The sequence below is a fragment of the Amphibalanus amphitrite genome, unplaced genomic scaffold, assembly GCF_019059575.1.
Source record: "Amphibalanus amphitrite isolate SeventyFive unplaced genomic scaffold, NRLGWU_Aamphi_draft 000468F_arrow, whole genome shotgun sequence".
Taxonomy (NCBI): Eukaryota; Metazoa; Arthropoda; class Thecostraca; order Balanomorpha; family Balanidae; genus Amphibalanus; species Amphibalanus amphitrite.
Window position 1 is genome coordinate 291394 of NW_024881962.1, and position 15453 is coordinate 306846.

General features: G+C 49.5%; 1 protein-coding gene across 6 annotated transcripts in view; it reads left to right on the plus strand.

Annotated features, from left to right (window-relative positions):
* Window positions 1–15453, plus strand: part of LOC122392087 (glutamate [NMDA] receptor subunit 1-like) — a 99792-nt gene that overhangs the window by 51967 nt on the left and 32372 nt on the right. For all 6 annotated transcript variants that reach the window (XM_043386594.1, XM_043386590.1, XM_043386592.1 and 3 more), the window contains exons 9-11: window positions 8069–8239; window positions 12744–12857; window positions 14660–14807. In XM_043386594.1, coding sequence (XP_043242529.1) covers window positions 8069–8239; window positions 12744–12857; window positions 14660–14807 — 433 coding nt within the window. The remainder of the gene's footprint in view (window positions 1–8068; window positions 8240–12743; window positions 12858–14659; window positions 14808–15453) is intronic.

The following is a 15453-nucleotide window of genomic DNA, read 5'->3' on the forward strand; positions in this document are numbered from 1 at the left end:
GATGATAGATGCCGCCGTCAGAGCCAGCTAATGATACTGGACTGGCCGGGCGTGGGGAGTGTTTCCGCACCGCTGCCCCGCCGCCGTGTAAGCCGCCTCTCGGACCATCTGACACCGGCGGAGGGCGTCATAAAGCGTCACCAAGTGCTGGCCGGGTGTGGGGAGCTGTCAGCGGGAGCGGCGGTGTCATAAGCTGACAGCAGTCAGACGTGGGCAGCAGCTGACGGTGGACGCTGACAGCTGTTCTGTGAACAGTGCTCACAGCCGTCAGCAGCTTTTGCAACTTTGATGGGTGTTTGTCGGCGAAAAGCTCCCTGCAGACAGATGCTGTCGGGAAGCAACATAAGTCGGAAGACTTTTGTAGCACCTGGATCGTCTCTTAGTTGCTAAAGGGCTAGGATTGTGGCCGTTGCAGTGGCGAATCACCACATAAAAATTAATGTGATATTGTGAACCATATACCGAGCTCAGCTGGGTCGACGTGCGCTTCAATTGAAAATGAACATTCAACACCCATTTTTACACTTATTATTTGCATTTATCCCAGTGGGTAGCTTTATGTTCATTTTCTTTTCTTTTTTTACAGCAATATATTCCTTCAAAACACGACATTGCACATGCAGCAGCGTGCGCCGATGCCGTCATGGTGCTACGGTTCTCGTTAGGCGCGCGCGGACGACGTCATCAGCATCAGCTCGTAGCCGCCAATATCTGTCGCCATCACCTGCTGGCAGCCATCAGCGTCTGTCGGCTGATGAGCCGCCAGCCGTTTGGATCCATCAAAACCACTAACACCGGTCATTAGTAACAGATAGGTGCCGTCATCTTCTGTCAACCGTGAGCAGGATGAGCACCTGTCAACGAGGGCTGTCGAACATCAAAGAACACCGACTTCTCTGCACTTGTAGGCCACCTGACTGGCTCACTCACATAAGCGTCAGGACGGACATCTCCGCCAGTAAGTCACGGTGTGGACGGACACTGGTCGGTGAGCACTGATGACCGCTCGTTGTCCGTGTCCTGTCCGACAGCCGTTAGCAGCGAGAAGCAGCGACGGCCGTCCATCAGAGGCCGTTAGGGCGCCATCAGCGCAGACGGGCCGGCTGAGTTTGCTGATTGTCTCCGCAGTCTGTGTGCCGGCTGAGAGGGCGATCAATAGGCCCGCGCTGCTGACGGCCGCCTCCGCCGCCGCCGCTGAGAGCAGCCAGCCGGTCGGTCGGGCGGGCCGGCGGGACCTCGGCTGGTTGGTCGGCTGGTTGGTTAGTTGGTTAGTTGGCTGGATGGCTACTTGGCTGGTCGGGTAGTTGATCTGCCGGTTGATGGGTTGGCTGCTCTGTTGACTGGGTGGCGGTTGCCCGGGAAGTCTAGCAGGGTTTTGGTTGGTTGGTTGGTTGGTTGGTTGGTTGGTTGGTTGGTTGGTTGGTTGGTTGGTTGGTTGGTTGGTTGGTTGGTTGGTTGGTTGATAGATTGGTTGGTTGATTGATAGATTGGTTGGTTGGTTGGTCGGATGATTGATCTCTAGGTTAATTGGTCTGCTGGCAGGTTGACTGGTCGGTCGGGCTGGTTGATCGGTCAGTCGCTCACTCAGTTGGTCGGTCGGTCAGTCGGTCAGTCGTTTGGTTGGTTGGTTGGCTGGTGGTTCATGTTTAGTCGTTCAGTAAGTCGATCCCGACCATGGTCGATCACTCTCCTGTTCTATGGACCAGCCGCCCCACCGGAGGACACTTGTGCAATCATGGGGTCCTCGCAAGGCGAGCACCGGCCGGCCGGGCTCTGCGCTCGCCGGCTCCGTCGATTGCCGCTCGTGCACCGTCCGTCCGCGCCAGGAGCTCTCCTGGCCGACAGGACGCTCGTCAGCAGGCGACAGCAAGTGTCGACGCTGCTCAGCGGGTGTCGGAAGCCATCAGCAAGCGCTCCATATCGTCAGCGCTGGCCGGCCCTTCAGACGGTCGCCGGGCAGCTCAAACCGTGCCGACGGCTCGAGGCTGGCGACGCGGGGCGGCTCAGCTTTCCTCTGACGTCATCGGCCGGTCTTTTGTTGGGCACCTACACGGCTGGCTGGCTCTCCGATGGAGGCCAAACGCTGCGACGCTCTCGGCAGGGGCAATGGAGAGGCGGGTCGAGGCGATGGCCGGCCCTGGGAGCCTGTGATATGAGCAGAGCCTGGGTGGTTCCCGATGTCTGTGATCAGAAATATTGGGTCGAACGATGATGTTCTAGCGTGTATCACTGGCGAATTGGCTGGAACGAGTAAGGGAAAGGACGTGTCTGGGTGATAGGTCCTGAGCGCAGTAGGTATGTTATGCTGATGACGCAGTGTGAAGCTCGGCAAAAATGTGGAAGGGATATGGGGGTGTAGGATTCGTGACTTATGTTTGTTGATATTGCTTGTAACTGTGATTATTTTCTGTCAAAATCTGTATAGCTTATGCCACTCAATGACAATCATGATATATTAGTGCTATGTTTTCCATGTTATTATCTTTGGAGAAAATTTTAATATTCATTAGCACAAATTCGTCGCAGTTTCTCTGCAGCCCCTCATTCCGGTGGATATTTGAAGTAAGCATTTGCTGCCTGTGATGTGCCTCAGGTCATTGGGTAGCCGTAGACACTGCTCTGCTAAGATACCTTTATCTGGTCATGTAAGCTCTACTCTCGACATTCTTCTGGTCACAACTCAACCGAACCGTTGTGTGCTGGCGCACCGCAGCCCCGCAATGGGGGCATTCCATGTCAACCGGGACAGCCAAAATCGGCCACCTCTGCGATTTTGTTCAAACTTGGTATACTTATTGGCTATTGGGTGAAACCTCTGAGGGTGAAAGGATTTTGTCATATGCCCTCGGGCTACAGAGATACAAGTCGCTAAACTTCTGCTTTTTGAGCAGAATTGGACGTGTATTGCAATCTTCAAAGATCTATAGCTTCAACATTTTTGAAGCTATCAATGTCAAACAAACTGAAACGTGTACATAAGGAGTTGTGCTAGTAAAATTTGACAATTTTTACATTTTTTGGTGATTTTGAATTTATTTTATTTTGAATTAATTTCTTAAAATGTAATTTGTGAAAAATGGGTACCCTTCGATTTTGCTCAAATTTAGATGTTGTCTTTCACTACACGTAAGGCACACGTGCTGAGAAAATTAGAGTGGGCCAACGATAACTTTGGATGATATAGCAACAAGTAGTGCAACGTAGCACGGGCGGCGGAAGGGGCCGATTTCGCTAACTCCACCTGTTTATCGCCAATAACTCACGCCATAGCTATTATATTAACGTCAAACTTTCAGTATCTGTGCAGAATAGAATTGCGAATCCTCCCGTGCAAGAAATAGGTAAATCGGTCCACAACTTTTCTAGAAATAGCGGTGTAAAGTCAAACATTCCTGCCGGAGCGGCTCGGCGGCCGGCGCCGGCCGTTGCCGCCTGAATGGTAGACTGTGCCGGCGCGGGACGGTTCCATCTTTGCACCGCGCTTCTTACCGCTGATCATGATCGATTCGTGTCAAATTTTGTGTGAAGGCTTAAAAATGTACAGGCAATCTAATGTTCAAATAAATACGAAAATCAACTGGTAAAATTAAATTATTAGCGTGCAAACAATATGTGACTAACTATGACGTTTCCCGCGTCGGCCGATCCCCGCCTCTACCGGCGACATCTCTTAGCAAGCCACCAATGCCAAATTTATGGTAAGATTAACTGGAGATTCTCATAACACTAGGAATGTCGCATAAAGGAAGAAATAGGAAAATCGGCCAGTATCTCTTAGAGCTATGAGCGTATAAACGCAAAATAGTCACTATAGCAAATTTGATCACGTTTAACCTCATTTGGTCTTGAATAGGTATATTGATCTAGGGCCATGAAATTGGCACACGATTAAGTTCCCCACCGCCCCACATACAATTCAAATTCCGTTTTTTTTTATTCCCTTTTTTGGCTAAACCAGGCTTTTCTCCCCTAGCGCTGGGAGAGTCAGGCGTATTTTCTTTCTGCAACCAAAGAGAGGCGCTGCCCGGAGAATGGCCAATTTCATCATTAAAACTGGCTTACGATGACCAGCTATCTTCGTGGATTAGTAGTAAGTGTGCCGAGTGTACCCACCTCGAAATCAAAAGGTCGCTGGCTCGCAGCGGGTCAGCCTGAAGTGTTAAACACGCCTGGCCAGCCGGCAACTGTCGTGAGGGCTAATGTTCGTATCTAGGTAGCATTTGGCCAGTCGGCAACTGCCGTGAGGGCTGTACATATTTACGCGTGTTAGATTAGGTCAGGTCACGTCAGGTCAGGTTAGGTTTGCTTTGGTTTGGGGTAGAAAGAAGCATCTCCGGGTAGCGCCTCTCCTTGGTTGCTAAAACGAAACAGGCGAGTGCCAGACATTACGAAGTCCAAAAGACAGTTACGTAGACGTCGGCCCATTCTGGATTTTTTATATGATGTAGCTTATGTATAGGAGAATAAAATATGTAAAAATCAGCAAAATCGAAGGGTACCCATTTTTCAGAAAATCAAAATTTATTTTTTGAAATTTAATTAAGTTCACTAATTAGTTAATTACGTCAGTATTGTTATTCTCAAATTAAAGCCTGACCTATTCCCTCCATTTCACACTTTGTCTCGTGGTGATATGTCTAAAACTCCAATGGTTATGACGCTTTAAAGATGATAATGTGCCTTGCCTAAGTCAATGTTTGATGACGTGAATCTCGGAAACGTGACGTCATATCTTGACAAAAATATGTCTCCCCTCTTTTCACATATAGATGAGTAGTTTCACAAAGTTTCGCAAAAATCGGAGGAGGTGAGGTTCAAAATGATCATTTTTTGTCCCACTTGACGTGGAATGCCCCAATGGCTAGATCACGCCGACTGGGAGCGTAGGCTGTGCCGCAGTACACTACTGTCGTGCGGCACAGCGGACTCGCAGGCGTCTGGAGCTCAGCCGTAAATGTGGCACTGTGCGGACTGGTAACCACGGCAAATTGAATCGCATCAGGCGTTTATTGTTCAGGTATATCTGATGAAAACATTTCGCTGCTTTTCGAGCATGCAATTTTCTATTTCACAAACCAAGCATGGTACTTCGATGCATGGTTTTAAATTGTTATCGTTTACTTGCGCCATATAAATTAGGTTCACAGCGGTCAGGCAAAGGTCTTTTTGATTTCATTGCTGGCAAGCATGTCATGATTCAGCCGAAATCTGTTTATTCCGCAATTTCATGCAGCGCATCGCTCGAAATACCTGGCTTGAAGGTCATGGATCCTCCGGTAGCGTCAGAACAGGCGTTAGGCCAGACGCGGCTAGAATTATGTCAACGCTTACCACACTGGAGAAGATTCAGATTTATTTGTACATTTTTATGTTTCTCTAAGTTTCTCTGTTATAGACATTCTGCTCTTCTAGTACCTACATTACAATAATCGCCTTCATACCCATTCGAAATGAACTTTCATCCAGAGACAAAGACAACGCCCACTCGCATTTTCTGGCTAAGCAGTGAAATTATGCATTCAGGACAATGCCATTTTAAGCTACTTAAACATTTAGTGCCATCAGCATATTTAATTCTACTTTGCTACGTCCAGAAATGCTCGCATAAGGCGGCTGATTCTGGTTTGGTTGGCGATCGTGGCATCTTGTAGACCTCTTGGCTTATCATCGTGCCGTTCCCAGTCTGAAGTCACACCTGTGATGTGACATGACAGGACGTTTCACGTGCCCAATGTGCAGGTAAGTCAAGCTGCATTAAATATCAGACTATATGTTGCATACTTGTCCTATTTTAATAGAGGTAAACCGTGTCGTCTTTCCAAGATGGCCTTAATTCTACGGTCTCAACTCTTCATGAAAAATTATAATTGTTTAGCTAACATTTCGTTTTATGTCACGATATTCTAATCAATTGTCAACAATACCATTCGGCTTGTTTTAGTCAGTAGATAGCTTTTTGTAGCTAAAATATTGAACATCACTAAGTGTGAATGAATGATGAAGGTTTTAAATAAAAAAAAATCATAAGCATTCAAAAGACGAACTCTCGCTAGTTTAGTTGTCTACAGTGATGAATACCACACTTTAAAGCGCGCGGATCTAACCCTTTTATTGTGCGTCTTTAAACAAAGGGGAGCGTGAGCGGGGCTTTCTATTCATTTGGCTGTTGGGTGGTTCCCTTACAGCTGAAGTTTTTACTTTATCAGCTGGGAGCTTTCCACCTGACTCAAAGCAGTATTGAAAAGTTTCTTATTTCGGAAATAAGCAAGGCATCCAACAATGATAGCATGCCTGTTTGCGTCGCATGTCTGCGCGTTTCCAATGCACATTTACAACTCATTTGACGCAAATGAGAAACTTCAAGGCTTTGGCAACTTCTATCCTTGTGATAGAATGTCATCCGCAGCTTGTTCTTTTTAGAAATGTCAAGCCAACCGTACAAATAAGTAATCTTAGACATTCAGCAATTGCATTATTTTGTCGTAGAAAACTCAGCATATCACAACTGCCCCCATTGGATCACCTTAAACGCATCTAACACTCACACAGGCCAGATGCGTGACTCCACCTCCCCTCTCCCACGTGTGCCATCTAATCGGGTGAGCCGCAGCCGTGTGCGGCGACCGCGGTCCCACCAGCAACAAGTTGGCCGGCCCAGTGCCGGCGGCCACATTGGCCCAGTGTCACATTGATCCCCAACCTCCGACGAAACGGCCGGCACGCCGACGAAAAATACGGCCGCGTTGCCGGCGCCCCAAGTTGGTGAGGACCGCGCCGCGTCCCGAATATAAACGACACGACGCTGGGCTGCTCTGCTGGTCCGACGCGCTGGTCCGCAGCTCTGGGCCGGCCCGGCGGCGCTGGTCGCTCAGCGCAGCGGCCGGCCGACAGCTGGACGCCCAGATAGATACGGGTCGGGTCGGACTGGCGTCGTCAAATTTCATTAGCGTGGCGCTCGGTGACAGCGGCTGGGGCCGGGCCGTCCGCTGTCGGCTCGACGGAGGCGTCGGCTTCCGGAACGGCGATGGCCGGAGTTGTCTGCTGTCCAGCGGTCAGTCGGAGCCGACTGTCGGCGAATGAAATGACTGTGTTAACTGTTTGCCTGGATTTGAGAGCGCTGCCTGCTCACTGAGCAACAGACGCGGGATCAGCTACGGTCGATGTACTGGAGACGGGATTAGCGATTGTTGCAATATCCGTCGCATGCTAACTTGCAACGCAAGGCTTACATTGTGAGCTGGTAGTACAGTTGCGACGATCTAATCCAACATCCATTTTTAGATTAAGAAAAACATAGGTAACTGTTGGAAAGTCACCATGGTCGTGGATGAAATCTTGGCAATGAAGTTCCTCAGTTTGCCGAGCTGGACAATAGAAATGTTCCACGTTGTTTTAGTTACTATAGCGTCAACTTGCCATCTCGACCGAGCGTGGATTAATCTGGGCCATTTTCAGCTGTCAGCCAGAATCAGTCCAACGCTGATAGGACTATGTCTTCAATCGTGCAGCCAATTTCAGTGATCAGTTTCTACAGAAGAACCATTCTTTTTCAAAGGCTGCGGCAGTTCACCAGTCGAAAAGAAAGTCGGCGTGTTTTATCTACTGATAGGCTATTACTGGAAGCACAAATTACCTTTTTCACAAGACCCTAGGTTTGGTTTTGTTTTTACTTCTCAACCTTTAGGGTGCTACAATGTCGTCTCCTTCTTCGGTGATTATTATCGCGTTCTAGGTAATCTGCTTGCTCCTTTGACCCGCGGCTATCTTTAGTGTACCGACTTTGTGCCTCTACATTTTTTTTTAACGGACTCAGAATTACTTCAACGAAAGTACAAGTCGTTTTCTTTCTTGCATCACTGACACTGCTCATGTTTTGCGCTTGCTCTGGAAATTGCCGTCCGACACCGCCCCACACCAGCACCCCACTGCTCACTGGACGGCTGTAAATTATTGTCTCTCTCCCGCTGTCATATCCATTCGTCATCGTCCTCTCTTCCTCCTCTCCATCACCCCTCTCCCCCACTCTAACGCAGAGTGCACCCCACTCACCTCCCCCTCTGGCCCACAGCCAAAACGACAGTGAGGTGATTTTCCACGACGCGGCCTTCCTGAACATGACTGAGGTGGGCTACGTGTGGATCGTCACTGAACAAGCTCTGGCCGCCAGCACGGTGCCCAAAGGTGTGCTGGGGTTCCGACTTAGCGCCTCCGACGAGACCAAACACATCAAGGATAGCTTGTGAGTACCTACCGCGCTCTCCATAGAGGAGGGAGGGCTCTGAGAGGGACGGCTGAGGAACAGAACGCTCGGCGAGGACGCCTGGCGAAAGTAGGTGCATAAAAGAGAATCGGAATTAGATGAGAGAGCCAAATGGATGCGAACTTGCGGCGTAAAAGGCGACAGAATGGAAATGGGGACAGATTAGGAATATAGATGCGCTGCCAAAGTACAGTTTGTTCAGAACTGTCGTTAGCGCCGGTTGTTATTTATCGACATTGAAATGTTGATTAGTCAGCTTTTAGCCTCACCTTAGGTACGGGCAAAACTGTAAAAAGTTGCTGTAGCGCTGAATGTAGATGTAGATTTTACATGTACATTCAGCGCTGTAGAAGGTTGATGTTGATGATTGTCCCGGTGATACATGACACCCACTCATGACCACGTCGCCATTCGAGGTCAGCCAAGCTTATCGGGCCCATTTATCCTTCCTGGCATGCCTGTGATGCCGATGCACATCGGGAAGACGTAGTAGCCGCCGTGATGTATGCATGTGTTGTTGCAGCTCTTGATCAAACTTAATAACATGTAAAACCAGCCTGATGTTTTGAACACACAGTCGTTCATCATCGCGTAAGTTTTTTACTACCAAAAAGTGACAGCTACGAGATTGAGATGGCCGCTCGTGGTAGTTATGTGCTGATTACATGTGGTTATATGGTTTTGCAGAAACTGGAACATAAATCATCAGTCCTTGAGAGAACTTGATGCGATCTGTTTTTCTTTTATATTGAAGTTAAGAGGAGTGTGTTGATGGGTGGGTATTACCGATGTTCGTTTTTATGCTTTTATGTCGTTTTGCGTGCAAAGTTTTCAGAATAATTTCGTTTAAAATTATTCCACATTTGTTTCATTAGGCCCCTATGCCAGACATCAAGAACTTTTTTATCTGAGTCTCAGTTAGAGCGCGACCAGTCGAATGTTGCCACCCCATGTACAAATTGAGAAACAATATTTTTTACTGACGCGTAAAATAGCTTGGTAAGAGCGCTTAGTAAGAGGCGAGGGTAGAAACCCTATGAATTTCTGCCAGGTCATTTCCCTGTCCAATGCTTACATCTCTGCTGGACCTCTATCCACGACTCTATAATCCATCTGGCGCCGGGTCAGGCAGCTACCAGACCCTGCCTCGATAGCAGCTCGCGGGATGGTCATCTTCTGAGCGGGTGGCGACAATAAAACCCCGTTTCATCGGCGCTTTCCATGCGCGCCGCGCCCGGGACCGTCGTTTGTTCAATCGGCCTGATCGGACCCCCGGGAGCCGAATGGGTGGGGGCGGGGCAGTCTGACAGGTCATGTGTCAATCGGCGCCCTCCGCCGCCGCCCCGGCGCACGGCGCTGGCACCGGCCGCCGCCCGCCGGCACCGGCACCGCTCGCCGCGCCCGGCCGGATTGGGAGCCTTCTAATGACCAGAGCAGGCCGCTCTGTCAGCGTCCAATCTCGGCCATCTCCCAAATCGACGCCGCTCGTGAAGAGAATGGCCAAAGCGGTGTGTGATCGAAGGGGCTCGCCAGAAAAATGTATCGGCTCGGACGTATTGTGGCCGCCGCGGCGGAGAGGCCGGCCCGGCCGGGCTGGCCCGCGCGGCAGGATATTGCCGCACGGTGGCATTTTCGTATGGCCGCTCCGCTCGTAATGAGGTAACGATGCCCGTCACATGTTGTTGATGATAGCGCCATTTTTAATAACATAAAATTAAATCCCGCTGGCGACGAGATCCATCAAGCTATAATACTTACTTCGTAAAATTTTCTCAGGATATGGCCCATGGACGTCGACAAGTCTATTTTATCTAATTTATATCCCGGTCGCTTATAACTGAGCGTTGTGGCGGCTCTGTATGCATCACACGAGCTAGATAACGATGTCTATTTGGGCCCGGGCGCGCCCAGACAGGCGCTGCTGTAGAGCCCTGGAAGCGCCGGCAGCTCTGCATGCACTGCCCGGCCGTAGTGCGTCATAGGGCGCCGATCAGGCGGCTGTCTTCTCCGGGTGTCTCGCTGGCAGCGTGTGTGATCGCCGCCAAGACGCGCAGAAGAGCCGTCCGCGTGACGCGTGTCTCCTGTGACCCGAGAACAGAAGGTGGCGTGGGATAATTGACTCGGTATCGTGTGCGTGTCAAACGAATGAGCGCACCGCTGCCGACAGAGATGGAGAGGGGAGGAGGAGAAGATGAGAAGAGAATTGGGTGGAGAGAGAGAGAGAGAGAGAGAGAGAGAGAGAGAGAGAGAGAGAGAGAGAGAAAAAAAGGGAAGGGGAGATAGAAATAGAGAAAGAGAGAGAGAGGGAGAGAGATGGGAAATATAGAGAGAGGGAGAGAGAAATAGAGAGGGAGGGGGAGAGGAGGGAGGAAATGGAGGGAGAGAGAGAGGGATGAGAGGAGACAGAGAGGCAGAGAGAAAGAGTAACAGAAAGAGAGAATTGATTCAAAAACTTTGGTAGTGTTTAGAGTAAGGGCGATGATAAGAGGTAAAATGTGAAAACTCTTCCCGCGGGCGGGCGGTGGCGGAAGTCGGGCGTCAGCTGGTGCGGAACGAGTCGAGTTTCGCCGGGTATGGCTCAACTTTGGCTGCGTTAATTCTGCCGGTGCGGGAAAGAAACTAACCTGTGCCGGCCTCTGGCAGCTGCTCACGTCACGTCGCTGTCAATGGCGGAATGGAAGACTATTGGAGCGGCGCCGTTCAGCCGAGCTCAATCTGCGGACGTAAATTTGTGTCTCTGTGACGGCCGGCCGCCGGGAAGCGGTCATTTCTGGTCGGAGCCGGCCCGTTTGGCTGAGCTCTTCTAAGCCGGCGCGGCGGCCAGTCTCGTTTAGGGGTGTCGGAGAGCTGATGTGAGCGGCCACGATCGCGGCTGAGCCGGCCACTGAGGCTGTGCTGCGCTCTGGTGCCGGCTGGAGTTGTGTCTGTCGGCCTCCAAAGACCTATCCACTGGCGATAGATCGGTTTGAGGTGTCTGTGATCGTGACTGCCAACGGCCGCTAACGTCGGTAGAATCAGGTTTATTGGACGGATCTCGTAAGGTGGTTCGAGTGAACGGTGGGCCTAACGATGTGCTTGAATAATTCGAATAGAGTGTTTCATTAATTTGTGGTGAAGTGTCTTTCAACTTCATATTTCCATCATGTGAATTTGAAATAAAAACTTTTAGTGGTGATGATCATCCCCTCCGTAACTCAGAAAAAAATCGATAGCTCTTATGACAAGAATGCTAAACTTTGACATGCATTAGATCGTTTTCCCTTTAGCTTAATAATTTTCATCCTTGATATTTTATCAAGTATTTTTGTGTACTTTAAAAAGGCACACATTACTTTTCTATTGCAATACTTCTTTCTGCCTTTGTAGCTATCACAGCAAATGCCATCTGCTCTTTCGCAAATCGTTTCTCCATGGCAACGTGGCATGGTGTTGAGAATGTGACTGCCATCCATTTTGTCTTACGACCCAACAGATGGTGCCATTTGCGACGACATCGTAAATCATAGGTCAAAACCATAGCACCATAATACGTTTTGGGCCATACATAAAGGCTGCTTGATGGCCGCTCACTCGTAAGAACATAGTAATGTAAAAGATACCACTTAGATGAGTCGATAATACAGGTATGTAAGCACTTGTACTTACATACCGATATTCTCGACTGCTGAGTTTTAGCACCTTTAGCACCTACAGTCTACACATATGCACACATACCTAACCTATACTGACACATCACCCTGACAGTAGCCACGTGCGCCGCGGGCCGCGGCTGACGTCTGGGCGGCTCAATTCAAAGTTGGCCGTCGCCGGGCCGTCGGTCACTCCGGCTCGTCTCGGCACTGTTATCTTCGTCCCCGGTGGGACTGCTCCGGCGCCGAGCGCCGCTCGGGTGTCCACTGACCTACATCGCCCCGTGCCGATAGCCGGTCCGTGCCGCGGACATGGGGCCGCTGTCCGCTGAGACTGGGGTCGGTCCGTGTCGCGGACATGGGGCCGCTGTCCGCTGAGACTGGGGTCGGTCCGTGCCGCGGACATGGGGCCGCTGCCCGCGGAGACTGGGGTCGGTCCGTGCCGCGGACATGGGGCCGGTGTCCGCTGAGACTGGGGTCGGTCCGTGCCGCGGACATGGAGCCGCTGTCCGCTGAGACTGGGGTCGGTCCGTGCCGCGGACATGGGGCCGGTGTCCGCTGGGACTAGGGTGGCCCGCGCCTCTGATACGACGCCGAGCCCCTGAGACGCATGGGTCGGTCAGTGTTTGTGACACAAGGCCAGTCTACACATGTCGCTGATACCGCGTCATCCGTGCGTGAGACTGTCAGTCTGCGTTATTGACACTTCTTGTGGGTTCTTGTTTGTAACGCGGAGTTGTTTTCTGCCTGTGCGAGTATAGGTGCATCGGTGCCCCTGACACGATATCAGTTGGTGCCATCGCCACGATGCCATTCCTTTCCTCTGACACTTCCCTCGTCTGTATCATTCTCAGGTACGTTCTGGCAGCCGCCCTGAAGGAGATGTCGCAAAAGGAAAACATCACGGAGGCACCCAAGGACTGCAACAACACCGGAGACGGCTGGGAGACGGGAAAAACTCTGTTCAAGTGAGCCCTTCCCCCTCCCCCCGCCGGGCTGATGCGTTCCGTGCTCCGTTTTTCGTTCCGAGTGCGGACGGTCGTTAAGCGGCGACGGTGCGGAATACTGACGACCGTTTAACTGAGTCGCATCTGGGCCCGTCTGATTTACTGGACTTCCAGTCCGCTGGGAGACGGGCTATGGTGTTGCGTCGCGTAAGGCGATTATGTGTGCCGGTAGCGTCCGGCGTGGCGGGGGAGGATTTTATGTCACGAGGGATGCTGTTTAACTAATGTGTTATTGATTATATAGCATTATTTATACTGTTAGAAGTGATGAAGCATCTGCACGAATGGAGGAAGAAATTGTTGCAAAAAATATATGTTTTTTAACCCGCGCGGGGCTGGGGTCTCCAGCCGAACGCGCGGGGCTGGGGGGGTAAATTTTACCCCCCCCCCCCTGTTATCTCCCGAACTAATGGTCCGATTTGGAAAATTCAAACGCCAATCGAAAGCTCTCATCACGAACTACTAGAAACATGTACTTAATTTAAAGTTTGAGGTCAAGGTCAAGGTCAGGTCAAGGGTACAAATTGCAAGTTTCTACAGTATCGGCCTTGCACCGTAGTTGCCGAAGAATGGAGTCATGGACTGAGACTGATCGCCCAAAACGTGTTCTTAGGCTACCAAGACAATATTCGTTGCATACAATATCATTCAGAGGTCAAGGTCAGGTCAGGTCAGGTCAGGTCACCAAAAAACAAAATATAGAAAAGGGCATGTGCGACACATGTTTTATGGGTCATTTTACTCATAGAATTCAATAGGCACACCCAATAAGTGATATGGACCACCTCTGGATGAATTTCAGGTCGAGGTCAGGTCAAGGTCAGGTCAAGTGAGGTCAAATTTTGAAGTTGGTTGTTAAGGCTTAAAAAGGTGTCTATCTGATGCAGTTTTTTTACGGCGAATCGAATGGTGCTATTTTTGTTTCCGTACGAGGTCTAGAACTTCCAAAAAAGTCATTTTTCAAAAAATTTGTGTGTCGTGACGTCATAAAATTTTGAATAACTCCCACATTTTTGAACCGATTCTTCTAAAATTTGGTATGTAGCTGCACATAGACCACTTCTCTGACATATATTCCGGTTTTTTCGATAGACTCAAAATTTTGGATTTTATAATGATTTTCCCAAAAAAGTCAGTTTTTTGAAAAAATTTAGGCCAAAATCCAAAATTTTCAAAAAACCGAGATAGCCATTTGATAGACAAAGTAAAATTACGTATAACCTTTTTTGTTACGTCTTGATTCCTTTAAAAATGAAGATGTTAGCGGCGTTTGAACTTTTGCCGTTTTTGAGGCGAAAATGGCGAACATGACGTCACTAAAACGTCAATTTCTCAAAAAATTTCCGACGGATTTCGCTCAAATTTTCAGGGAACGTGTCAAATTGATGTAAGAAAAGGTACTGAAAGTTTGGCGGCGCTGCGCGCCGCCGTTTTTGAGATATCGCAAAAATTCGCGAGGGGGGGTAAAATTTACCCCCCCCCCCCAGCCCCGCGCGGGTTAAATGATCATAGATCTTCCGCTTTGGTTTGTTTCCTTAATTTCGAAAAAGACATCGCGTAAAACGCGTCAGACAGAATCTTCATCGATTCATCATGTTCTGAGAATTGCAATCTCAGCGTCTGGGAGAATTCACAGCTCGTTTATGAAGTGAAGATAAATCTCCGAAACGCTGGGCAACAAACGCGAACCATTCTTCACGGATCTCATTAATCATACTACTAAAGATCTTTCTAACTCTGAATTACCACTGTTTCTGTTTCAGGTACATTCGTAAACAAGTTCTGTTCGACGGGCAGACGGGAAAAGTCGCTTTCGACGATAACGGAGACCGCATCAATGCAGAATATGACGTCATCAACACAGACAGTACCCGTACCAAGCGGATAGTGGGGAAATACGCCTATTCAAAGGTAAGTCGGCACCCTCTGGTGAAAGATGGTAGTTTGACGCAGCAGCTTGTCGCTGCAGGATTAATTGACAGTGACATGTGCCAACATTTATTAATGCTGGCGATCACTTGGAGAATCTATCGATTTCGCTCCATCTGTGACAGATTGTGTTATTCTATCCCATCCCAGCGATACATCAAAGCAATCGGATGATCCCATAAACTGATTGGCTTAGACACAACGCAAACTCAGAATTGGTTTGATTATGGACACTGTCCCGTGGGAGACCCTGAGACAAGTTTGGTGCACGTACGGATTTCGAAGGAATAACGTATAGTCGGCATCAGAGACATTTCCTCAGTCGAACGGCAAGTATAGACTCTGACTTTTGAATGTTTTGAAGCCGGCCTCGCGCTTCGTACATCCATCGTGCTGTTGTTTGGAAAGGCCGCCCCGGCTGGCTGCAAACGGCCCTCAACACTGAAAGATGGGCGCAGCTCCTCGATGCAGTTACATTGAGCGCTATGAATATCGTGGATTGGATGCAGCCTCTTGCTTTGTTTTGATCGGATTTAGGAAAAGAGCGAGTCTGGCCGACCTATGGGTTCCAAGGACGCAAACATGATCGAGGTCAAACGTCGAGAAAAGGTTTTGGTGTGTGAAACAT